This window comes from Dunckerocampus dactyliophorus, chromosome 3 (assembly GCF_027744805.1).
Source record: "Dunckerocampus dactyliophorus isolate RoL2022-P2 chromosome 3, RoL_Ddac_1.1, whole genome shotgun sequence".
NCBI classification, from domain to species: Eukaryota; Metazoa; Chordata; class Actinopteri; order Syngnathiformes; family Syngnathidae; genus Dunckerocampus; species Dunckerocampus dactyliophorus.
In genome coordinates this window covers 30,991,324-31,019,106 of record NC_072821.1, presented here as the reverse complement: position 1 = coordinate 31,019,106, position 27,783 = coordinate 30,991,324, and the positions used below count along the sequence as shown (strand labels likewise).

General features: G+C 41.1%; 1 protein-coding gene and 1 long non-coding RNA gene across 2 annotated transcripts; one reads left to right on the top strand and one right to left on the bottom strand.

Annotated features, from left to right (window-relative positions):
* The first annotated feature begins 1,587 nt into the window (after positions 1 to 1,587).
* On the top strand, positions 1,588 to 26,772 carry jph3a (junctophilin 3a). The gene is made up of 5 exons (XM_054771807.1): positions 1,588 to 2,876; positions 12,382 to 13,162; positions 14,861 to 14,985; positions 21,465 to 22,708; positions 25,067 to 26,772. Exons 1-5 carry the CDS (start codon positions 2,495 to 2,497, stop codon positions 25,145 to 25,147), a joined length of 2,613 nt encoding a protein of 870 aa, XP_054627782.1. The 5' UTR covers positions 1,588 to 2,494; the 3' UTR covers positions 25,148 to 26,772.
* On the bottom strand, positions 16,201 to 24,473 carry LOC129179046 (uncharacterized). The gene is made up of 2 exons (XR_008569878.1): positions 24,373 to 24,473; positions 16,201 to 16,612 (listed from the first exon to the last, which is right to left on the bottom strand). It is a non-coding gene; the product is annotated as an uncharacterized LOC129179046 (long non-coding RNA).
* Positions 26,773 to 27,783: the final 1,011 nt, after the last annotated feature.

Here is a 27,783-nt window from a genome sequence, read left to right as displayed (position 1 = left end):
AAAATACTGTACATGACACAGTACTAAACCAGTCGACCACCAGTTGACCTCTCAATGATGAAAATATGACAGTGTTCTCTATTTACACTAGACGGCTGAAACGTGAACACAGTGTCCCTTATTTTCAAATGCCAATGGTGGCTGGTCTGGAATGGATAAATGAGGCTAACATTAAGCTCCAGGAATGGCTTTTCCGAAGCCCCAACCTCAACCCTATTATGGACTATGCTTTAACGGGTGAGGCTGTAACTAACTATCATTTTCTTAGTCGATTAAGCTGAAGCTTGTTGTTTCGATTAAAAGTAATCGGATATGACCAAGACCCCATGTGTCGAACTCAAGGCCCAACTGTGTGGAAAAATGCATTGAATTGAGCTACATGTATGTCACAGACCTCATCAAACAACGTAACTCTTAGTGTCAACAATTCCTGTAGTGTTGATAAACTTCAGTGGCCTCAGTATTATATATACCACTGATTGCACAGCCATTAAGTTACTTCATTGAAGACGTGACTGTTGCCAAAGACACAATGTGGCAGCGAGATCAACCACCACCACCACCACCACCACCTTCCTGTTTTCAGTTACGTCAAGAATCACATCTTGAATGAAGGTGAAAGTAACCTTACATGTTCATTTACCCCTTTCATTCATCACTTATATATATTTATTTATATGCATTTCAAATTGTTTTCTGCATGTAAAACTATAAAAACGTGTTTTGTGTTAACATTTTTGGCTTTCTGGAACAGATTAATTGGATTTACATTATTTCTTATGGGAAAAATTGATTTGGTTAACATCCGTTTTGGTTAGAGTCGGAGTCTGGAACGAATTGATGACGCTAACCAAGGTTGTAATGTATGTCCACATAAAAACACATTCACCGACTGTCGTGCTCATTTTGTCTGACCTTGATAACGCTCTTTTGATGGAAAAGAGGCAAAAATGTCCATCACTGTTGCCCAGAGTCAAAGCTGATGTGCGTGAATATCTTCTTTACCTAAAACACAAAGATAATAGGTCTGCTTTCATGGATGACTAAAGAAATAAAATAATATTCACATTTGTGAGACTGAAATCGGGAGATATTTACATTTTAAAATAAAAAAAATGATTAATCACATACCAAAATAGTTATCGATTAATTGGATAATTGATTAGTCATTGATTAATTGTTGCAGCTGTACAGGAAACCAACCAATTTAAAAACACTACCAAGTCTGAAAAGAATCATTCACACTCGCATTCACAATTTTGAGTCTAGTTACCCTAACATGTTTTGGAGAAAACCCATGCAAGCATGGGCAAAGGCGGTCAAGCAGTTCCTTCAACGATTGGCAACATCTCGCTGTGGGCCGAGCAGCACAGGATCACTGACCTCACAAACCAGTTTGCTGACTATCTGGATTTGAGTCTGAGAGGAGGAGCGTGAGAGAGTAAAACGAGGCTGGATAATTAGGAAAAGCAGGCTGTATTCCCACAGGGAGAGTGCACTGAGCTCCATCCATGCTGCTGTTGGCAGCATCCTTCTGTGTCTATCGCTTTAAGAGCGAAGGAGCGTGTGTGCGTGTGTGTGGGGGAGGGGTATTGGCTGGGGTGGAACAGTCCTGTAATGAGTAGATTTTAGAGAGACGGCAGATAGGAATAATAGCGAGAGGCCAAAAAAAAAAGAGAGATGATTTGATGGAAATGAGGGATACGACAACAATCCTGGTATAGGCAGGCGTGAGGATAGAAGGCAAAGGAGAGGAACGTTTTTTTCTGCTTCTCTTGGCACCTTAAGGAGAGCCTCCTCTTTGGATCACAGCAGAGTGGAGAGAGGGGAAGGAAATCGGAGATCATCACACTTTGCTTTGGCCTCGGAGTCTTTGTGGTAACGACTCGGATCATCGCCTGAATGTCTTTTTTCCAGACCGCACTATAGAGAAATCCTTTCAACTTCTGGTTTCTTTTTTTGTTTTTTTGAATGACGTACTCGTGTGATAGCATCCTTGCCCTGTGTCCAGGTGCAGCAGGGATGCTGGGATGCTGTCGTAGCTAACCAAGCTCGATTGCTGCTGCTGCTGCTGCCACCGCCACTACTCTGCGGGCCCCCGGGACTGCTGGAAAAGCCGAGCCCTCGCTTGTCTGGACTGAGACGACGGGCCGGCAACGGGCTCCCCAACTGCGTGGAGGGTGGAGGAGGAACTGGACGAGGATGAGGAGCACTGTTAGCCTACATGCCCATGGGAAGCAGCCCGTTGAAGAGCTGTATTCATATTGCTGAGGCTTCGATTGCTACTACATCATAGATGATGCTTGTCAAACCTTCCGGCTGTTCCGAACAAGAAAGTCTATTTCACATTTAGAGGCGAGGAAGTCGGGGGCCTGTGCCGCCCTGGTACCGGATCCAAGCAAGGCCTCCACCCTACTTGCTACTTCTGAGTAAACTAGGCCTCTGTTGCTCTTTTTCTTGACATTCTAAGGATTTGCCTAAACGTGTTTCATGCATGTCCACTGGAGGCAGGTTTGACTTTGATGATGGGGGGTCGTACTGCGGGGGGTGGGAGCAGGGAAAAGCCCACGGCAGAGGGGTCTGCACGGGGCCACAGGGTCAGGGTGAGTACGCAGGGGCGTGGAGTCATGGCTTTGAGGTCCTGGGTGTGTACACATGGCCCAGCGGGAACAGCTATCAGGGCACCTGGGCGCAGGGCAAACGGCACGGTATCGGAGTGGAGAGCAAGGGCCGCTGGGAGTACAGAGGGGAATGGACACAAGGGTTTAAAGGCCGCTACGGGCAGCTGGAGAGCACGACCAGTGGTGCCCGCTACGAGGGGACATGGAGCAACGGTCTGCAGGATGGATATGGCACGGAAACCTACTCTGATGGAGGTAAAGATGGTTTACTAACGCTGTTAGAATCCCAGTATACTTTTTCTTGTTGTTGTTTCAAGTTGAACGACAGAATGTGGGTCACATCCATAACTATCAGGACGGTTGTATCTGTATTATTCATTTGAAAAGAAAAAGCTAACACAGGAAGTGAAACACCATTACAAGATCACAACACATCTCTCATCCACTCAGCATCACACCCTCTGTGCTAAAGTCACCATGGTAACACAGAGACAGCAGGTCAGCGTGTCACTAGAGACCCGAGCACAGCTCTCCTGAAGTCTTTTACCTGCTTACTTTTAATTTAGGCCACTTAATGACAGATACAGTGCGGCTGACCCGGATGTTGGAGTTCAGTAAGTGGAGGGGACGCAGGCTTGTGCAGTTTGTTTGCAAAGCTACTACATTCAGAAAGATCAACATAGGCAATATAAACTAGATGCTATATATGGGTTTCGAGGAAAAACACTGCGTCACGCTACAGGTCTGCCCCAATCTTCTGGTCTTGGGAAGGAACGCTGACGGAGAAATACAGCACGTACCTTCTCTCCAAGCACACAACACAGCACACGCGTCTCCTTGCCTTCAGCACCACGGACAGCACCCTGTAAAAACTCTCTTTTAGAGTATGTTTGCACTCGTGGTGGGTGATCGGCTACAACAAATTTTTGGTATCGATCCGACATCATGTAAATAAAGGGCCAGTATTGCCAATGTCGATCCTGATACATACCCTTTTTACGTGAATTTTTTCAAGATCCCTGATTGTTTTGTGATTATGCTTTTAATTGGTTGATTATAACCAGAATCAAACACGAAGTAAAGTAAATAATATTGTAAAATAATAATAATAATAATACTAAAAATATTGTATCACCAAACTTATTTTTGAACTATTTAATAATATTCTGCGACCCTAAAGAGGAGAAGCGGTATAGAAAATGGATGGATGGATATTTAATAATATATAAATACAGTAGATTCCCACTTTTCGCAGGGATTACAACCTGGGACCATCAGCTAATGCCAAAAACTGCGTGTCATTGATACGCCCATATGTGTATTTTGACACACAGCTTGTTCTCCCCCTCTAAACCCTTCCACTATCTTGACGTCGGCGTTTTCCTCCAATATCAGATGAGCATTTGCAGTAAAAGTGACTGTTGGAATTATTAGTTTATATTCAGCTCCAGAACCCTTTTCCCCTTTCTACCTGAGCTGCATCACAGACTTGACAAAACAAACGATCAGTTTGCATGTTACGCTGACTCACAGGTGCTCGACGAAGACTGGAATTTTACTGATTTAAGAGTTGACGATGACTTCAGTTTAGTTACACTGACTCACAGGTGCTTGACAAAGACTTTAGTTTCACTGACTCACGGGTTGAGGAAGACTCGGCTTTCAATGACTCACGGAGTCCTCAACGAAGAATTAAGGTTTACTGACTCCCGGGTTAACGAAGACTTGAGTTTAGTTTCACTGACTCAACGGGTGCTAGACGAGGGCTTTAGTTTCCCTGACTCACAGGTCGACAAAGACTCGACTTTTACTGACACACAGGTGCTAGACGAAGTCTCGACTCCCACTGACTCACGGATGCAACTTGTTGCACATGTCTGCCCATGTGCTCTGTGATGAGTGGCTCGAGGGAATCAAGTAGTTGATTCACTTCGCTGTATAAACAGTGGTGTGAAAAAGTGTTTGCCCACTTCCTGATTTCATATCTTTTTGCATGTTTCATGCAACCAAAAATATCCCAAAAGCGCAGCGACAACTTATCCAGGAGGTCATAAAAAACCCCACAACATTCAAAGAACTGCAGGCCTCAGTTAAGGTCAGTGTTTGTGACTCCACCATAAGTTGTCGCTTCACGCTGCTTAGAGATAATTTTGAAGTTAACAATACCGTCCACCATGTATGTCGACTTAAGTGGGCACTTTTTAGTAATAAGAACACGGTGGACCGGGACTTAATGAGTTGGTTGACATAGATGGGTGGGCAACATAAAGGGGTTGACTCAAGTGGATTCTACTGTGTTATTTAATAATATGCAATGCATTTGTACAAATACAGGCCTTCCTGTAATAAACACCTTGTTCCTAATGATGACTTGGTACTCTCTGTAGTTAATTAAAAAACAGTCCCGGCCGCTATATGAGGAAATTCCTACAGTTTTATAAACAAATGTGATTGAAACTTAAAGCCCCTGGTGTCCTAATGTTATTTTAATCTTATAACAGTAATCCCTTGTTTATCAAGGTTAACTGGTTCCAAACCGGGCTGCCATAAGTGAATTTCCACAAAGTAGGATTTATTATAATAGACAATTTTTTTTTCTGTAGATAGACCATAGGAAACCTGTTTACGACCTTGTAAATATTGTCTTTAACATTATTAGAGCCCTCTAGACGTTAAGTAACACCCCTATAGTCACCTTTACACTCATATTACCCAATATAGTAGACATAATAAGAGAAAATGAGCCATTTAAGACAGAAATAAGACTTGCACTTGTGTATGTTGCTATAAATGTGTCTTGATGCTAGGAGAGCAGAGTGGCAGGTGGACAGGAAGTGACATCAGGGGTCCAGAGTTGAGTTTTAGCTTGCCGTGGGTTACGGCCGCAACAGTAGTCAGTGTTTGGCGTTATTGTGCCTGTTGTGATATCATTCAAGCCTATGGTTCCAGTGATCCAGTCTGATGATTGTGTGTCTCACCGAATATTACAGTAACATTACGGACACCTAGTGACCAATGTACAATACTACATATCATCATATCGTCTTTGAACGTGTCTGCTGAATGACTTATATTTGTATTTTACTTCATTTAGCCATTTTTATGCTTGAAAATGATTAATTTAGACAAAAAATACATAACATTTGCTTAAATTTGCACATTTTTTTGCTAATAATCGGCTGTATTCAACCACAAAACAGCATGACTTATTAATGTATTTTTGAAAAAATGGGAGAGTGAAGCAGCTGAATTTGAAGCACGCATTGACAGGGGATGAACGTAGTCTTGTATAGTAAATCATTTTTACGCTCTTCCGTAATGTTTGCATGGGTTTTGTAAGGGATTTGTTTGCATCAGTTCCTGTTTGTGTGGCCTAATTGAAAATGAATATAAGATACAGTATACTGTTAATTGGGGCACAGAAAGTGCCCCAATTACATACTACATACTAATTATACACAGATCTAACCCAACAGCGATCCTCTGGGAAAACGAGACACGGACCATCCTTGTTCTTCCATCTCTCTGCGCGCAATCAATGCAACATGTTGCCTTTTAGCGGCCATTTAATGTGGCGCGTACCGTCGAATAAACACCAATAGCTTCATTATATTTAGCTTGCAGCCACAGAAACCGGCAGCAGTCCACTCTTCATAGTCTCGGATCTGCTTTTTCATTCTTACAAGCCAGTCAGATTTACAGTATGTGACTGTGTTGTGTTGTGTGTTATGCAACAATACACAGTCAACTTGGATGAACCTGGGAAACGTTTAACAGGCACAAGAGATTTGAAAGTGTTGCAAAAAGTTCCTTCGGAGTTAATGGCTTGGGATCACAGGAGAAAACTCTGAAAGGTAATAATGCATAAACAATGTGTTTAAAGTGGTATTCATGCTGCCATAGTGCCAGGAAAATATGATGTGACCTACATCAGAATTTCAGTTTTGGCTGATTTTACATCTTTGTGTTAACATCTTTCTTCATGCATGCATTATTCATCTGGAATCACAAGTCACCTTTTAGTGGAAGAAAGAGGCTGAGACCTCCAGTAGATTCATTTAATGAGATGCGAAGCTGAAGAGATACTGTTCAGTTTCTTGCCTATAACTAGCAGTGTTGAGGTAATTACCTTAAGACTAGTAATTAGGAGTAGTTCTTATTAGAGCTGTCAAAAATTTAAAAAAGTAATTTATTTCCTTAATTAGATTATTTTTTTTTGCGGAATGAACACGTGTGCGTTATGGCAAGCCACACCCCTCTGTAATGAGAGCAGACACTCTTTTACAACTTGATTCTGACCTGAACACAACAGCAGTGTAATTCCAACACCATATACTCTACGTACCACCAGCTCACAACACGTCTTTGTTCGTCCTGGAAACAACACTTCCTCATTCTCGAGGTGCATTCACAGACACTCCAAAATCCGAACATCACAACAATATGTCTCTTATGTGTGGTTTATATAATAACGGATTTGATTTATACAACACCTTTCAAGGTACACAAAGCGCTTCACGTTGTACCCATTGTTCATTCACTCCTCTTTCACACACAGGTGGAGGTAATGTACATCTGTAGTCACAGCTGCCCTGGGGTAGACTGACAGAAACGTGGCTTCCAATGCCCGCCTACAGCCTCTCCGACCACCACCAAACATTTATTCACATTCATACACCAGTGTGGGCAGCACTGGTGTATGAATTTATGCCCAAGGACACAACAGCAGTGACACGTAAGAGCTCTACCTCCTGAGCCACTGCCGCCCAGATAAACAGAAAGACAAATAAAAATGCTAAGTAGATATTCCTACAAGCATTTAAGTGTGCTTGGAAATCCCAGAAAATACACACAAAACATGTGAATTCAGCTTAAATGATGTGTCTTTGAACACAACCCCTCATTGCTCATAATAACATGGTTGTGGTGTGAGTCAAATGTTCTGCTAGTATTACAGACTAGTGTTAGGCAAATAAATTTTTAGTCGTGCGCTATCTTTTAGCTTGATTTACATTGTCATTTTATTTGGAGCTGTTGATACATACTGTACAAATAGACCAAAACCCACAGCTCTTACTCTTGCAAATGAGGTGAAGCCAGGGCCGAGCCAGAACAATAGATGCTAACGAGCCAGTATCAGAGTCGTTCATACCCAACTCAGGGAGTGACACTTCCCTTTTATCGGAGGTGTTAATAGCAGGAGAGGATTATACCACTACTCCGCCCAGGCTTAGTGTAAGGAACCAATAGGAGGAGGGTGTTGGCACACCAATTCCGCCCACTCTTACTGTATTTAAGGCCTAGGCTACCAGCACTTATTAGTTCGCTGACGAAGCTCTTCGGATGAGGAGCGAAACGTCCGACACCTTCTTCACAGAAGTACAGATGACGTCTCAAGAAGCCTTTCCCTCGATATACAGTATAATCCTGTCTTGCCATTTATCTCCCTATTAATAAAAATTGACATATTTTAGACACTGTTGCAAATGGTGATTAATCACGATTAATTTGAAAGATGTGATTCATCTGATTAAAAATTTTAATCATTTGACCCCACTAGTTATATATAGTATATTATTATATATTACGGACGCGGACAATCACTAAAAGTACACATCACATGTATGTTTTGGCCTTTTACATCAATGAGGTTGAGGTAGTGCCTGTACTTACATTCTGAAAACCACACTTTGAACAACACAGTCCGCTCCGGCTCGCCACTGTCATCTCTTGTGTGGCTTAGAGATGTGACGAACAAGTCTTTTGAAGTGAACAATGAGAACCGATTCCCAGTTGCATATAAGAATGCCTTGTTCTTGTATCTTACATCTTGAATTTGAGCGATTCCGAATTTGAGTTCTCGTTTCGATTCCAGTTCCTAATGATGAATAATTACATTAACTTTTTACAAATTACTTTACTATGAATTTCCCACACGGCTATTTTCAACCAGTGTATAAATATCAAACCATTGAAGTTGAACATAAATGTTTTGAAGTCTCTTTACATAAGCATACACGTTCACAATTGATTTTTATTTTTGAAAACCTCATGAAAAAACAATTACACACATCCTGTTGTTAAGCACCAAATTCGCAGTATAAAGTATAATTTCTTTGCTGCTTCAATGTTGGCATAAGGTTGACATAATTTATTGTTTTACTTACCTGACTGGTTGAAAGAAGTCCGGCGTCAAAAACAGGGCACTCTGCACACCGTGAATCCAGGGTTGTTTAATCATGTTAGTGTCGCACTCTCCTTTGCGTGATATGTTGCCGTTGCAAATGTTACACTGCACCGACCGTTCATTTTGCTTGCAGAATTTCGGCCAAACTTTCGAGCACTGTCGCACACCGCCCATGGTTGAAATTGATGAACACAAATGCTTCCTGACGCTTCTTCTTTGTTGGTGTTATGCTGCCATTTTTTCCGTCCTGCAGGGCTGGTTGACCATCAAAATGAGGAATCGAAATTTTAAAAAATGAACGATCCCGGGAGTATCGTAATATTAGTTCCTGTTCCCATTGATGCTCGATGCTCAGTCCTAGTGTTACAAGCAAATTACTTCACATCATTTACTTAAAAGAGCCGTTCGAAAGACTCAACTCCTTCACAAACATCACATGTCTTTGAGCGAGCCGAGATTACCCGTTACTGGCAAACAGTAAAGGCGTTGGTAACACCGTTATTTTAAATGCTGTTACTGCCAACACTGGTAACTGCATATGATTTAATACTTCCTTTTGGAATAAACAGTGTAAAATTATATGTTAAAGGGAACATATAATAGAAAACTGTACTCTAAATTGCTTGGCCAGTCATCCCTCGTTATATTGTGGTTCGAATGTCGCTCCCTCATTCTATCGTGGTTTTTTTTTTAATTACTTAATTATCGCTGTTTTGTGGTTGACTATGACCAATTATTAGTCGAAAAATTTTCAAACACAAGTTATAGGTATGTAGTATTCTGGCCACTAGGCCTCGGTAATGACACACAATATTAATGAGACATAACGTTACAACATCATCACATTACCTTAACACTACATGAAGTCAGCCACGGCATGTCCAAATGATAGAGTGAAAAAAGACCACCCCCACAGTTTCTCCACTCATGACTTGATGCCTTAAGAGTCGTGCTGGACATCAAGTTGACAGCTCTGGCTTTTAGCTCGATAGCTTGCGCTCTTGACTCTCATCCCAGCGTGATTTGAGCCCTGGGCGTGCACAGGAGTGGACCAAGTGGGATAAATATATTGGATTGTCATATATTGTTACATCATCTCCCTGCCGGGACATCAGCGCAAAGTGGATGGATTTTATTTCCAGATTTTGCTAACCATTCCTGTTGGGGCTCCAGAGGAGTCTGCCGCCTGAGGTCTGCAATGTCTTGACCTCAGGGCTGATTCCCTTGTAGAAATAAAACTGGTTGTTTTTTTCTGGGTGAAACATTTATTTCAATGCCACCAGTCTCTCCCTCACCCTTAAAGGGGCCGCACATCTGACGCATGTCGACTGCTACGGTATTAGAGGAAGGCGGGGTGGGCAGTGTCTCATTTGCATGAGACAGGAAAACCCCTCAAAACCGGCTGCTCTGAACAAGGCTGTTTAGAGAGCATTTTAGGTGTGCTCCAGTTCTTCATCCTTGGGGCATTTCACCAAAAGCATGTCAAAGACATGTTAAGACACCTGTGGAAAAAAAAAAATGCATTGTAAAGTATGTCTCTTTTAACTTCTCCTTATTAAGGACCTGCACTCAGACTTTAGCCTTAAATTTGCCTCACACACTTATTAAACACATTTTAATATACAAAATGTATAGGTACTCGCCACTAGTGAATGATAATGTAAGATGATCTGATTGATAATGGAAGATGATCCATAAACAGATGGAATCGGTGTCATGGTGCAGCCTCACAGCACACAAGGACCACTGAAGAAAGGTCAAAATCTCAATGCTTGACGAAAACACATTTTCAGTGAAGCATAAATATGTAAGCATGTAAAAATTGTGGGCTTTCTAACAGTGGTACATGTATGCTGTACATTTTACCTGTATTATCACGTACTTAATTATTATTACCAACTTAAGTTAATGAGATGTTTTCTTGTTTTTTGTTTTGTTTTTTTACCCAAAATCAGCGAATTTGCTGGGTCGTGAACGTTGAATCACCTAATGTATGGGGATCCACTGTAGACAGTTTCTATTTCATGTCCCCTGCACTTTTTCAAAAGGCAGTTTTGGTCCCCTGTACTTTTCACCATCCAAAAACAATGTATTAAATGGGAACATGTCAGGCACTAGGACGAAGCGGAAAACAGACGCACAAACTGAAGCCTGTTTTGCTTTAGACCGCCCAAAGGCTCATTGATTCGCTCAGCTGTTTACGTACTCACGTGTGATTGGCCATCCCCACTGTCACTCCATGAGTGCCGGACGTGCACACAGATGTTGGCCAGAGTTCGTGTTCATCTGCTACTCTAAGTTGTTAACATCTTTGGCGTTTGAGTCAGCCTTAGTAAATTTACTGCCAAAGACGAGCAGTCAGAGAGACAAAATATCAACACCCACCCATGGGTGGGGGTGGTCACAATAAGGTTGTTGTTGTTGACCGTCCTGTCTAACAGTAGGTGGTTTGGGGGAAGAGATGTCAATACATTGTTATAAGTGGATGATAGGTGATGGCGCCAACCTCCTACTCTGTAAATATTCTCAAAAACTTACAAAATGTTGCCATGTAGTGTATATCCAGGCAACAATACACATTTTTACCAAACGCTTCATTTTTCGGTCAAAATTAATAATGTCATTTTAGGAAAAATAATGTCATTTTAGTAGCATAAAGTTGAAATATTAAAGAAAAAATACATTATTATTTTTAAAGTCGTAATGTTATGAGAAACTAACAAAATAAGGTTGCAATTTTTGGAAAATGAGGTTGTGGATAAATTTATAATATGATGATAAAATTTATAAGAACAAAGTATAAATAGTTTGGTTTTTTTTAAACAGCTGTAATTTTACAAGCATAAAGTCAAAATATTAAGACAAAAAAGTCGTATTGTAACGATTTCAAAAAGTCAAATTTTTCCAAGAATAAACTCATAATATGAGGAAAAAATTATGTAATTTTGTTATTTTTATAAAGTCCTAATATTATGAGAACCAAACAAAACAAAATAGAGTTGTAATTTTTGGAAAATTAGGTCAAGAAAAAAGAGTAATTATGGGAATTAAGTAAAAATATTGTGGGCATAACGTCAGAATATTTTGAGAAAAAAAATGTACAAAAATTATTTCAGAAGAAAGTTGAATTATTAGGCTCCAGCATACCCCCGCGAGAGACTAGTGAGGACAAGCGGCATAGAAAATGGATGTATGAATGAATGGAAAGTTGAAATATTTCGAAAATGTAAAAATTTTTTTTTTATTAATTTAAAAAAACATCAAAAATGGAAAGAAAAAAGTGAAGTTCATACTAATATGCAATTTCATCTATACAAAACTGAGATGCAGTTATTTTTCTTGAAATGTAAATAACTTTTTAGCATATCTACATGTGTTGCTTTACAAAATAAAGTGACCCTTGCATCCTTTAATGTTTATGGGTCAATATCTTTTTTCTGCCTATTTATTAGGAGTCCACAAGTTTGCACACAGTGCTGGACGATTTTAAAAATGAAGAACTTGACAGTGATGGTGTCATGGAAGAAATTCATACTTGTCACCCTTCTGACTCTGTGTGTGTGTGTGTGTCAGGAACCTACCAGGGCCAGTGGCTGGGTGGGATGCGTCACGGCTACGGTGTGCGGCAGAGCGTGCCATACGGCATGGCGGCCGTCATCCTCTTCCCCCTGCGAACATCCATAAACTCCCTCCGTTCCGAGCACAGCCACGGCCCCCCGACTGTGTTCGAGGATGGCACAGCCACCACGCCCACGGATGGAGTGGTGGCTGGGTTGGCCGGCAGCCCGGTGGGCCGAGGTGGCTTTGCCCTGACTGCTCCAAGTGAAGCTGAACGCCAGAGAAAGAGGAAAGGCCGCTTCCGGCAGTCTATCCTAAGCGGCCTGAAACTACGACGCTCTGAATCCAAAAGCTCCCTGGCCAGTCAGCTCAGCAAGCAAAGTTCCTTCTGCAGCGAGGCTGGCATGAGCACAGTCAGCTCCGCTGCGTCTGACATCCACTCCAATGCTAGTGAGAATGAACAGGGCACCCCGGTGGATGCAACGGTGACAGAAATGTACGCAGGCGAGTGGCGCAGTGACCACAGGGCCGGCTGGGGGGTGAGTCGACGTTCAGACGGCCTTCATTACGCAGGCGAATGGGCAGGGAACAAAAGACACGGGTATGGATGCACCACCTTCCCGGACGGCACCAAGGAGGAGGGAAAGTACAAGCAGAACATGTTGGTGAGCGGCAAGCGCAAAAACCTGATTCCCCTGAGGGCCAGTAAAATCAGGGAGAAGGTAGACAGAGCGGTGGAAGCTGCTGAAAAGGCTGCAGAAATTGCCAAGCAGAAAGCTGAAATTGCCATGTCAAGGTAATAAATTCATTATTTAACCATGGGTGTAAGGGTTGGGCATGTATGCAGTCCTTTCTTTTGAAATGTAGAAGTACTTGAGTTCAGCGGAAGCGGACGTCAGCTCCGTCGCTCGTCTATGATGTCATCAGCGGTTGACTCTCTAAATACCTAGAAATGAAAAGAGATGAACATTTAAGGCAGGGGTGTCCAAAATGTGGCCCGGAGGTCATTTGTGGCTTTAAAAAAAAAAATTGTTTTATTTATTATTAAATGTAATTGAACAAGAAAACTACAAAAAAAAAAAAAACAGCAAAAATGGAGAAATCAGAAGCTCACAAAAATAAGGTAAAAATAGCCGATAGTTAGGATTCCAAGATGCAGAGAGGCGACTAGTGTCCGTGTAGCAAAGATTTATTCACAAGTCCACAAAAATATACAGGAATCAAAAATGCCAACAGGTAAAAAGTGCAACATAAACTTTGGGCCTAGCCGCGGGAAAAATACAACAACAAAAAGACTAAGGACGCTGCGTAACACGGAAGCAGCAGGAGCAAAAAATACTAAACTAACCAAAGGCACTGCTGAAAAACGAGACTAGGAGAGCAGGAATCAGGCGTGCATGGGAAGACAATCTGGCAACAGGTTGGTGACAAAGCAGGGTCTAAGTAGTCCAGGAGACAATTGATTGCAGGTGTGCATGAGCTCCTCCCACATGAGTCGGTGGTGTGCTGCAACAAAGAGTGCAGCAGAGCAGCACAACAGCTCATGATAGAAGTCATAATGATAAATAAACAAAACAACTACTCAAGTTGTAATTTTTGGAAAATTAGGTTGCGGAAAAAGGTATAATGTTATGAGAATAATGTCAAAATATTATGGAAATAAAGTCATAATTACAAATAGAAAGAAAGTTGACAAAAACAACAACAGCAGAAATGGAAAAAAAAAAAAGCTGTATTTTTATGAGAATAACTATTAACAGAAAAAAAGTCACAATTTTTAGAGAATAAACTCATAATATTATGAGGGAAAATAATGTCATTTTAGTAGCATAGAGTTGAAAAAAATACATTATTTAAAAAAAAAATCATATTATGAGAAACAAAACAAACTAAAGTTGTAATTTCTGGAAAATATGGTTGGGAAAAAAGTTAAAATATTATGGGAATAAAGTCATAATATTACAAAAAGAAAATTTACAAAGAAAAGTTTTAAATAGCATTTCTTTAAAACAGAAAGTAAAAGTAAAATAAGGAAATGAAAGTATACCTAATTAACAATACAAATGGTAAACAAGAAAATAAATGGAAAATGGAATTATGAACTAGGGGTTTTGTACAAGATTATTATGGGATTAAATATTATGGGAATAAAGTCATAATATTCGGAAAAGAAAATTTACAAAAATGATTTAAAAAGAAAGTTGAAATATTTGGGGGAAAAAAAGTGGGAAAAAAGGACCAAAGTTCATACCAATAATGTTTTTTGTTGTTTTTCACAAAGCTGAGTTGCAGTTTTTGTTCTTGAAATACATATAACTTCTTAGCATATATACATGTGTTACTTTACACAATATCAAAGTAGCCCTGGCATCCTTTCATTTTTCACTATGTGGCCCCCGCTGGAAAAAGTTTGGACACCCCTGCTGTTTATCCGCCTGTTGCCATTCATTTCCTGTCAGTGTATGAGTGCATTGTTTCCAACTGTTGCCATCAGAATGAGCCACGCTCGGGGAAAGGCAGAGGCAGCTGAGGGAGTTGCACAGAAGGCCATGGAGGAATGTCGACTGGCCCGGATAGCTGCCAAAGAGCTCTCCCCCTCCTTCCACATCTATGGCAATGGTGAGTGGACTACGCTCATTCAGAGCCTTTCACAAACAACAAGCAACCTTTCACACTCACATTCACACCTATGGACATTTTAGGGCAAATGGATGGATGGATGGATGTACTGTATGTATTATATTGTGGTAGATTTTCTAATCTAACTACATAAGCTATTGCAGAGTGTCACAAGTGTGCATACCCTCACCACGAGCATGACTATATCCATTTTGGATGTTTAATGATAGCTTTGAACCATTCTTTTTCAACAGCGGCCACCCACAATCGGCGATTTACATGCGCTTACAAAAGTTATTGTTGCAATTTGTGAGATTGCGTGTCACTTTGTTTACATAGTCACCAAATTACAAATATGAACAAAAAGTCTGAATTACATTATAAATACTTTTACTACAAAATTAAAATCCTGCAAATAAGTGAGTAATTACAGGTACAATCAACATCAAACACACTTTACACACAATAACTTGCTATCTAAGCTACATTTACATTATGTAATAACTTTATACAAAAACTAATAAAATAACTATACAGTAATCCCTCGTTTATCATGGTTAATTGGTTCCAGACCCGACTGTCATGAATGAATTTCCGGAAAGTATGACTCCTTATGTAGAAATAAAATATTTTTGTAAGTAGAGCATAGAAAACCTGTTTACAACCTTCTAAATACAATTTTAGAGCCCTCTAAACATGAAATAACACTCGTATTACCCAATATAGTAGACATAATAAGAGATAAGCCATTTGAGGCATAAATAAGACTCGTGCTCATGTGTGTTGATGTAAATGTGTTCTGATGTTAGCGGAGCTGAGTGGGGGGTGGACAGGAAGTGACATAGGGAGGGGGGCGTCAGAGTTTTAACTTGGCGTGGGTTACGGCTGAAACAGTAGTTGTAGTAGTTGTGCAATAAAAGTCTGTTGTTCCGGCGATCAAGTGCAGTGCTTGTTTGTCCCACCAAACATTAACATTAAGTGTAGAATACTTCGTATCATTACAACATCTCTCAATGCATCTTCTGTATGGCTTATACTGTATTTGTATTTTAGTTCATTAAGCCATTTTTACCCTTAAAAATGCTTTATTTAGGCAAAAAAATACATACAATTTGCTCACATATACATAATTTTTTGACTAAAAATAGGTCATATTCAACCACGAAATTGTCACGCCGTGAACTTGGTTGGACCCAAAAAGGCAGACCAGCAGGGTGGTGTCAAAAAGGAAGTCCTTTAATAGTTCGTTCACCGCAGCAAGAAAGAAGAAAAAAGGGGTAACAACAAAAATCTATGGTGCAGGGCAAACAGTAACAAAATAGCACCACGAAGGAAGGGAACCGAACATAAAGTTACCAAACACCAAACGGGAGGGCTAACTGGGAGAAGCTACCGAACTGGCAGGAAGGCAATAAAATAAGACAGTATACAGGTATATCTACCGTGTAAGTTAAGGATGAAGACGGGCAGCAAGAATGCGTCTGGAAAGATGACGATGTCTTGTGGCATGAGTCCATGAAGGTCAATCAAACAACGCCCTCCTGTTGCCACAGGTGTGAATATAAAGAGGCAGCTATGATGAGGAACACCTGTGGCTCGTTCGGTAGCTTCGCCCATCAAGGTGGCCCTACAATGAGAAACACCTGAGAAACCAAACCCAAAACAAACAGAGGCCAATAAGTAGCTCACCTGCAGCACCAGAGTGGTGTCACTGAAAAGCGTGACAGAAATGTCATGATTTATTTATTCATATATTTTTGAAAAGCCTCGGGTGCACAAATTTTGTTGATTTTTTTTCTAATCCACACAGGGTGAAAATTATACATACAGGCTCAGATATACAGTCATGGAAAAAATGATTAGACCACCCTTGTTTCCTCAGTTTATTGATCCATTTTAATGCCTGGTACAACTAAAGGTACATTTGTTTGGACGAATATAACAACAAAAACAACAAAAATAGCTCTAAACACTGATGGGATCAATATTTGACATTATATATTTTATATCTTTATTTTTATACCTGTTAAATTTGGATTTGCAACATTTCGTTTTAACATGTCTTAATGTTGCTTGAAATGGAAGCGGAGCCACCAAATTAAGTCTGGTTATATACCGTGTGCAATGACAATAAGCATCCATCCATCCATCCGTCTACATACGTACCTACCTATCTACTGACCTATCTGTCTATATAAAATATAACAATGAAAAAACACAAGTCTTAACCTTCTGCCCAATTAATAATACAAAATAAATCAAAGCCCCTTAAATAATGACACATCTCTTCTGAGCACAGATAAGTAAATAGAAGTATTTGCCACATGAGTGCAATGAAAATGCTGTTTTATCATGGAACAGTAAACAATGCCATACTCAAAATGTCATAATAATGCTAATCGTACAACATTTCAGACTGAGCATAGGGTTTTCAACACTCCAGGCTCAACATTTCAAAGTAATCAAGTTACAAAGCAGAAAAGTTACCATACTCGCCTCTGTTGGTCTGGCTGCTCAAGCAATGATTACTATTACAACAGATCATCAATAGGGTAAAAGTAACCTGTTTCACGACGGGCTCAACCCAGATCACGTTCCTTATTAGTGGGTGAACAATCATATGATTGGTGAATTCTGCTTGCACCCTTCTTGGAATTAATCCAAACATGTTTAGTGTTCTAGCTAGCCGGCCGAATGGCCAGCGCTAGCTACTTAGCAACCGATTGCTTCTCTCGCGATACCCGGTGCATGTCTCCATAATGAATTAATCTAAAATTTATGGCCGATTATTATCGATACAGCATTCTTGTATCGGCTAATTTGAGTCGTTAGCTCCTCAAACCGGTTATCCGGTCGCATCGGTTTATCGTTCACATCCCTAATGCCAGGCAGAATAAAAACACAGTCATTAATTTAGTCATGTGCAATGCACGGTGCAGCGCTTTTATTTTGAAGGTGGGAAGTGTGTCGTGTGTGGCTGTTGATGCTTAAGACGAGCTGGGTACAAGAAGAAATGGATCTCTCATCCTTATTTCACGTCAGCAGGCATCCTAAAACGCTCCCTTATATTAACAAGCGGTAAAACAAAACACGGTGATGTTAGCATGCTGTGCCAAACTAAGCTAAGACAGGCCCTCTGCACACGGAAACATTCCTGGGAATTTTTTTGGTGGTTTGGATCAAATTTTTGTCCTGATTAGTGCCTGATTAGTAAATAGTTGTATCCAGACGGGAACGGATCACCGGGTGAAAACTATGTAATACACAAGGCACACCTACGTGTGGCGCTGGAAAAAGACACGCAGACGGAACAAAAAACTATAGAAGAAGAAAGAACGCATGCGCATAAGTTCATCCAGCTTGTTTAGACTGACGACAAAGAGGAATTACTTCTGTGGGTGATTTTGGCGTAAAAGACGACAAAATATCAGTAGAATGTTGACTGGCGTGAGTCATGCCAGTTGAAATATTCAGACATTATGTTGCCGTGTCGGCTTGTCACTTCTGCTCACGTGATGGCGATGGGGCGATGATGTCATCAGAAAGTAGCAGCTTGGTTGTCTACAGTTTTAAGATTTTCCCACTCTGGAAGTCGTTTTGAAAAAATACCATTTCAAGACACCCACAGCGCTGTTTCAGTGTGGATGAAAGGCTGAAACGATAACATACTTTGCCGTTGTGACCTGAAAACATTTCCGTGTGGACAGCCCCCCAGTCGGCTTCCACTGTAAGAGGTGAGTTTCAAAGTTTTTTCGCCAACTTTTGCCGGCGTTACATGTGGTCTTTTGGGTACGTTCAGTTCGGAAGGGGGCGGGTTAGTGTTTGTGAGGACATTACGCTACAATTGAGTCCGCTGGGGAAATAGTTCCCCACATAAATGTTCCTTCTCTTCACGATGATAGCATTTCATTCGCATTATGTCAATTTCCACAAGATCCTGTGTTTAACAGTAGATTTCGTTTTTATTATCCAGTGTCGTCTATGATTCTGTTAACACGGAAATCATAGAGCCCGAAACACGCATAATCCTGTCTGGATATTTGAATTAATTTAAATTGGTTAGTTTCCTGGCATTCACAACCTGGATTACACTGTAAATGTAACCCTGTGTAACCCCATGATGACACTGACAGTGACACTGGTGTTCCAGCAGTTTCCAGTTTATTGCAGGCTTGAGCCTTGATGCTTCCTGGGTAGTTATTGAACATTCAAACCATTTTTTTTTCATCTGAGGGTGACAGATTTGGTCTTTTTCCAGACAAAGTTGTGACACATCCGAACGGATTTAATTGCTGATGATCTGATGATTTTGGATAATGCAGTTGTCCAAAAGACTTTGTAGAATTCACACTCTTACACTAGATCCTTTACTGAGTTTCTCGGACTTTCCCAGTTTTCATTGATCAATTTGATTTTTACGCTGGAAAAAAAGGATAAGAAAGAGGAACTATCAGCTGCAGTCTATCATGATCACAAACGAGTTAATAGGGCTTGGCATTCTCTGGTTAAAGGACATTCTAGAACACAGATGTCAAACCAGATTTGGTTCGCCACATTGTGCACGCCAAAAATGTGTTCAATTTTGACAGAAAATTTGTACTGCGTGCAATTGGAGTTTTTGAAATTTTTGTTGCGGTGGTTTGGGTGGAATCACCCTCATTTCACCCAAACAACTGTCGTTGGCAGGCAGAGGATTCACTCCACTGTACCTGTCATTTTGAACCGCAAAACAGTGTAACCAGTCTTGGTGCGGGCATGCCTCTACCTTACAGAACAAATGCTTGGATTTTGCAGCATCTCCTCAGACTAGAGCTGTCCTATCTAGTCATTGAGGATGAACTGATGAAACCTGCTCGGACGGGAGGTGAAACATTGTCTAAGACAACCTGAACAGTCCATGTGGCATTGATTCAATGCCCTGAGAATACAGTGACCTGGATAAATGACAATATTCACAGACATGTAGGGTTTCACAGTTACAGGTGGCCCTCCTACCCCTTTTCCACTCTAGCGAACTTTGGTGTTGGTGCTGGATATATTTGAGGGTAGGACGGAAACACTATGTCCTCAGTAAGAAAAGTAGCTATCGGCTGTCCTAGAAGTCACCAGAAGTCGCTAAATTACGTCATCGGCTAAGTTGTATGTTATTTGCATTTGATGCATTTTAAAGATACCCTAGGAAAAAAGCAGAACATCGTAGGAGAGACAAAAAATGAGGAAAAACACCTTAATTACACTTAGAACTACAAATAAACTTGATTCTTAATTTGCTCATTTAAAATTGGCCATCACTTCATCAATATAAAATAATTGTCATATTTTATCTTGGCTAGCGCCTCTTAAAGTCTAGACAGCGTAATAATTACATCCCGACTCGCCTCCAGCCTCCACCTTTTATCTTGTAGTTAGAACTACTTGTTTAACTTATCACATATTTTTACAATGCAATGTAATAAAGATAGAGGTAATTTGCTGACTTTTTTTTAGGTAACCCCGCCCCCCTTATTATGCAAACTGTTCATCCATTCGGCCCAGGAAGCTTTTGGAGCCAGAGTTGAACCAAGAAAGACCAATTGTGGAACCATGACAATGGAAAACCAAAGCTCTGAGAACCAGCTCTAAACCAGCTCCGAATCCGTCACAGTGGAAAAGGGGTATCTGAGGGCAACTGTGATGTGGCCCTCGATGAAAATGAGTTTGATGCCTCTGTATATCTAGACCCTTCACCACCACTTATTAAAAGCTGTGTGCATATAGTATATTTGAGCTTGTGTACCCAGTTCTTGTTTTTAAAAATCCTTAAAGAGCTGTGTTGGAGATCCCCTCTAGAAAAAGAATGGTCCAAATAAACAATTAAAAGCCCCAAATGAATATGACCGTGCAACTGTGGCTTGTAGGTATACGGTGCATTCACAACCCGCAAATTTGCAGATTTTTGATCAAAACATTTTTATTTGTGGGAAAACCTGCCATATTGTGCTTATAATCTCCATAATTAGACCGTTGATTGGTAGAAAACCCATCTCATTTTCCCTGCATTGTGGAGTTGCACGGTAAAGTAGTTTCATTTCTAATCCACAAGGCATGCTTGCCACATTAGCCAACATGCCTTGGGTGCAATAAAACAGTATTGTTTTGTACAGTGTAAGTTTATTTCACCACACGCGTAGTCCGTGTGGCGCAGTTGCATCATGGCTTCCACATGTGTTAGGTGTTGTGTTATTTTTTGTTGCACCATGAGTGAGGGAGGCGTTCGGTTTGATGAATTTTTTAAATGGATCGTACTCTTGAAGACTGAATGTAACTTTGAATGCTTTTACCGAATTGTCATTTTTGTTGCTTTTCTTTTGTGACACAGCAAGCTATTAACACAGCCCCCATATTCACACATACACACACACACGCTAGCAATCTAATTGGCTCTCTGTGGAATTTTGCCAGATCACTTCATTGGTGTTATTGTCCAACTGTTTTTCAAGGGCTCGAATGTCAGAGGCCCCAGCACCAAGACACCAAGGACAAAGACCACGAGGTCATCTCCACAGGAACAGACAGTCCGGAGCTGTGTACTCCGGACACCACCCCGCCTGTAATAACACCCGAGCTCAGCCCTGTGCTGAATGTCCCCATCTGTCCACCCCGCAGCCCACCCAAGCATGTCCATCGTCCCAGAAATGCTTGCTTCATGAGACAGAGCGCCGTGGACGATCAGGGTGGAGCCGAAATCCAGGTGCTGGTCGAGTCGCGAGGGATGGGCCTGCTGAAGGGCGAGGCAAACAACTGGGCAGATGACATGTACCCTGATCGGGGATGCAGCAGCCGCTCCACCACACCCTCTCTGCTGGAAGAACAGGAGGGACAAATGAATGGCCATGACCCAGCTCCTTTGTCCAACCACAAGCTACGCGAGAAATCCATGTCCAATCACAAGGTCCGGGAGCACACTTCCTCCCACACAGCGTGGGAGCACTCTTTGTCCAACCAAAAGTCATCCAAGCATGCATCTTCCAATCACAAGTCAAGGGAGTACACGTCATCCAATCACAAAACATGGGATCATTCTTCTAGCAACCACAAGGCTTGTGAACGAATCTCTTCCAACTACAGGCCGCAGGTGCACATTTTGTCCAATCACAAGGCCTCGGAACATAACATGTCCAATCACAAGACGTCTGAGCATGCTTCCGCCAATCACAGCTCCCAAGATTATATCTCCTCCAATCACAATCCCAAGGACCACGTTGCCTCCAGTTACCACCCCCGAGAGCATGCCTTCTCCAACCATCTAAAACAGCACAATCCCTGCAACCACAAGCTTAGCGAGAATGCTGGAATTGACCAAAGGCAAGATGGCCGCACCGAGGGTTGGACTGCAGAAAGCACCCTTAGGTGGAGCCCCGTCCACTCACGCCTCACAGAGGGAGACGAAGAGAGAATGAATGAGTACACCGTTGATATGAAGCTTCAGTGCCCGGACTCGCACATGTCCCAGGGGCTGGCTCAGGAACCGCCGGCACCCAAAAACAACAGGCTGCGATCCCGAGGTCTGAGGCCAGTCAGAGAGGGATCCGTGGACTCCGTCCAGATGCTGGACAATCTGAGTGTGGGGGCGGAGCTTGAGGAATGGCCGCTGCATCGGGACCTCACCCTCTCCCCGCCGCTTCAGTCCCAGCCCATCGCCCTGGAGCAGGAAGGAGAGCTTCTCACCCCCAAATCAAACTCAGTAAGTCCAGTTCCGCCCTTGGTGTGCGAATGCCAAAAATCAGCGAGTAATTGAGACGTCTATAAGAATTGATATTTTTGACACTCGACTGCCAGCTTAGCGTTGACTTTCCCCTCCGATTTGGAATCAAAATTTGCAGGAGGAGTGACTGCTGTAGTTATCAGATTAGATTCAGCTCCAGAACCCTCCCCTTCTCCCATTAATATGCCTCACACACGTTCATCAAACACATTTAAAATATAAAATCTATAGGTACTCACCACTAATGACGGATAATGTAAGATGGAATCTGAGTCACGGTGTGGCAGTTATATACTGTACAGTACATACAGCACCGTGGTGTGAAAAAGTGTTTGCTCTCTACCTGATTTTTTTTTTTTTTTGTCAAATAAAGAACTACCTGGTCCTCACGAACTCATGCGCGCCACTATATGCCATTTTATGACGTGGATTTTATGTGCGGCTCATTATCCGGTGTGGCTTATATATGAACAAATCTGTTTCTCTCTGTAAATGTAGTCGGTGCAGCTTAAACACCGGAAATTACACTAATTGGATTTACATGACTTCTTATGGGAAAAAATTGGTTTGGTTAGTGTACCGTTCAGTTAGAGTGGGACCTTCTGGAACGGATTAATGACACTTTTCCATTTTATTACATTGAAAATGAAGTCAATTGTGCAAAATAAGAACTTATTCTCTGAGTATGTAAATTACATAACCGTATAAACAATGAAACAATATGACGACACAACACAAAACATACACTCTAACCTTGGTTAGCATCATTAATTCGTTCCAGACGGTCTGGCTCTTACTGAAACAGACGTTAACCGAATATTTTTTTTTCCCATAATAAATAATGTAAATCCAAATCATCTGTTCCAGAAAGCCAAAACACGTTTTTGTAGTTTTACCATTATAGTTTTACGTGTCAATAAATGTTCATTTTATCTCTTTCGTTTGTCATTTATATGCATTTGGAATTGTTTTATGCATGTAAAACTGTAATTGTAAAACTATGAAAACATCTTTTGTGTTAACATTTTTGACAGTCAACCGCTGATGAAATCATAGATGAGCGACGTAACATCCGGTTCCGGTTGCCATTTTGTAAGTTAGCTAATGGGATGCTAACAAGGAAGGGCGTTTTGTGATTAAAAATACATTAACAACACAGTAAGACTCACGCAGTGTATTCAGTGAAAACTGCACTTTTTTTTGGAATTTTGCCCATCATCCACAATCTTTATGTGAGACATGAGTGCATATATCTTCCTCTTTTCTGTGCATTCTAATACAAAATACAAAACCAGATAAAAAAGAGACAGCTTGAGCTCTCTCTTTTCCTGCACGTAATGGGAACCACCTATGCTGCTTATCAAGGCCGCTATTAAAACAACTCCAAAAACCTCCAACAATGTTGTATGGTTTTATATACATGCTGTGACCATGTAGTAACAAGTATATTCAGGATGATATGGAAAACTTGCAGTACTTTGCATATTTTGTTCATTACCGGAACTTCCTTTCGCTGCGCATTGATTTCACGTAGCAGCACATAACACCTACACCTAGCGTTTAACTCAAAAACAAACTCAAACTAACAACCTCAAAAATAAAAAGACATCAGCGCTGGCGGCATCTCAAATATGTAGCCTTACTTTTTGGCAGTGGTCTGAGGCTTTGTGAGCGCGGCGCTGATGCGCTGCGGGCGAGTCTGTTGTGGAGCTTGTCGCGAGCCGGCTCGTAGCTACTCTGTGTGGTACGGCGAAGTGTCAATGCGCCAGTAAAGTAGTTCGATCGGCGTAACAAAGTTAATAATAATAATAACAATGTCACTGTAGCTTGGTTAATATACATGTCACATTATATGTAAATGGAGCGTCGTTGGCGCTTTTTGGAGACTTTTTCAGACAACTTTATAGGCGGAATAAGTATGTCCCTCACGTGCAGTAATGAGCTGTTTTTATATTGTTTGAATGCACAGAAAAGAGAAAGACGTGTGTATGTCTCATATGACTCACATAAAGATTGGGGATGATGGGCAAAATTCCCAAAAAAGTGCAGTTTTCCTTTAACAACACAACATATTGTACGCTAACCGAGGCAAAATTGCGGAGTACATTTTTTACGTTAACCAAAAAAAAAACCCCGGGCGGGCGCTAAACGAGGTTCCACTGTATGCAGTGTTTGTGAAAATAAACAAGGAAGAGAACTGGAATCGATCTCATCATGCTAGCCTCAATCCGATGCTGATACTTTTAGTTTGGATCCGCCCACTCCTACACTTTGTACAAGCATTCCTCACAGAGAGCGCATGTAACGATGACTAATTTCTTCTTTCTGTTCTCTCAGGGCTCCAGCTCCATTCTGGTGGTGATGGTCATCTTACTCAATATCGGAGTAGCAATTCTTTTCATTCATTTCTTTATTTAAGCTTATACAGGTGTGATCGACTGCAGTATATTATATTGTAACCTACTGAGATGGACATTCTGGCCTGAATGACGGTTTCAGCGGTGACATTTCTGCGTGATCGTCGCTCCTGTCACATGTTTCTTTTTTTTTTTTTTTTAGCTTCCAATCGTGGGAAAGGTGAATGAATAACACTCATGAGAAAGTGAAGGTGGTAGCTTTACACTACCGTGGCGTGTTTGGACACGTGCATGGGTGTCCGTTGCATACTGTTAAACGGGCTGGCAAAAGCAGTTTTGGACAGTTTTTTTGTCAAAGATACAAAACCGATGTTTCCTGATTATAAAACATGCTAACCACGAGCATGAAACTCACCCTCCTTCCTGTCCAACCTTTCTTATCTTGCTCACATTCACCAGTTTCTTACCCCCATGGTCCTCACTATGCGCTACATACAGAACTATGCTGCAAGAGTAGATCCATTTAAAGGGCTCAGCCATGATTTCTTTCTTTCATTTCTCCAAACCCACTTGCGACTTTTGCATGAGGCTGCCTGGGACATTGATTAAAATGCATCGTCAATCCCTTTAACATCACCATTCTGTCTGCATTTCTTTAGATTCCATCCCGGTGATTGCGTTGTGCACTTGTCTGAGGTCACCTTCCCACATTACATTGGGTCTGGGTAAACATAGGTCCCATCCCGTTTGATCCAAGAACATTTTGTAAGTTGAGATTCAAATTTATACTCAAGGAACTTCCTGAATTCAAAAGAAATGCTTAAGTTGGCACTCCTTTGCACATGGACTCACATAGGCATGGCGACTCATTTATCTGCTGACATGCTGAGGAGAATTCAGAATGTCCCTTTGTATAGCCTCTAGACTGTTATGTTATGACCACTAATTATACTATAATATGTGTATGTGTCATTATTATTATTCCAGTTTGACACTTTTTTGGGCGAGCTGGAGAGAATGCAGAGTGTCTCTTTTTGATTCACTAAATTCACCAAAATTGACAGGCTAAGAGGAGCCAAGTAACCTCCACTCGTCCGCACACACTCGCCCCTCAACCAGGAATGGCATGCACTGTTTTGACTCTGTATCTTCGTCGGGCCGTTCAAAAAGGGAACGCGGGGTTTCCACTGTGTCGTTTCCAGACACGTCTGTCTCGGGCCAGATGAGATTTTTCCGCATGGTTGTTCAGCTCAATCTGGTGTCAGTTTGTTCCCTTTCGTCCGTTTTGTTGAGTAACACAAGGCTATGTGAGACATGGAGAGCAGTGATAAAATAAATGCTAGCTTTTAACTCTCAGAGAATACTGAAAGTTTATGAATAATACGAAAACCAACTCTCTACTATTGTATGTTTTATACTTCGCACCCAGTGGCATCATCATGTTGTGACATCATTGCATGCCCGAGCATGCTCTTTCTTACGCTTTGGTTTATGAGGTTGTTTCCAAGTTACTGTGGAGAAAATAATAAAATGTTTGAAATATGAATGCATGTGTGATTATTGCTGATGCTTGCATTTTTTTAAATCAAACAATTACAGTGGGAGGACACCTTGAAAATTAAAGTCGCTACATTTTACCGGAATTGTATCACTAATAAAGGAACATGAGTGCTGATTTGGATAGGGTGATACTGGAAATCAGTGGTTTGCAGTCAGGCCTAAACACTATCAGAAGCACTGACCTATATTTACAACTTACATTCTAGTATCTGTTCCATTAAACTGTTTACATTACAGTACTTTAATGGCTATTTTATCGCAGCTAGTTGGTTCCAGACCCAACCTTGATAAGTGAATTTCAGCAAAGTAGGTTTCCTTATTTATAAATAGAAAAATGTTGTAGTTAGAGCATATAAATCCTTGTGTACTACTGTCTAAGTACCACTTTTAACATTATTTGAGCCCACTAGACATGAAATAACACCCCTATAGTCACCTTTATACTCTTATTACCCAATATTTTTAACATGATAAGAGCAAATATGACATATAAGACGTAAAAAGACATAATATAGATGAGAGTTCCTTATTGTTCTTTTTTTACATCTGTTTTCTGTTCAGTACTTCCTGCAGAGGCTATTGTTTCATCAATGTAACATTACTGACACCTTGTGACCAGCTTAGAATATTACATACCATCACAATGTCTTTGAATGCGTCTTCTGAATGTCTTATATTTGTATTTTAGTTCATTTAGCCGTTTTTATGCTTGAAAATGCCAAAAGTATCTAAAATGTGCTTAAATATGCATTGTCTTCCCCACACAACAGCACTGATTTATTAATATATTTTTGAAAAAACGTCAAAGAATGAAACGGCGAAATTCAAAGCATGAAGTAGCGAGGGATAACGCCCAATCACATTTAAGCTTCTATGTGTCGCCATACAATGTAATCTGCCCAGGGCCTTCAGAATCAGGAGTGCTGGCCCATGTCACTGAAACACTATTAGCAATGAGTCTGTTTCTTTAAACAATCACATTTCAGATTCGCCTCGCACACAATGACATCAGAATTTGTCCATTCTCTGATTGGTCGATCAGAGCAAAACCGTTCAGCAAGCCAGGTTATGCCCCCAGTGGCTAACTGAGGAAGACAAATTGACATATCTGGTGAGTAGATGTTTTTTATTTAAAGG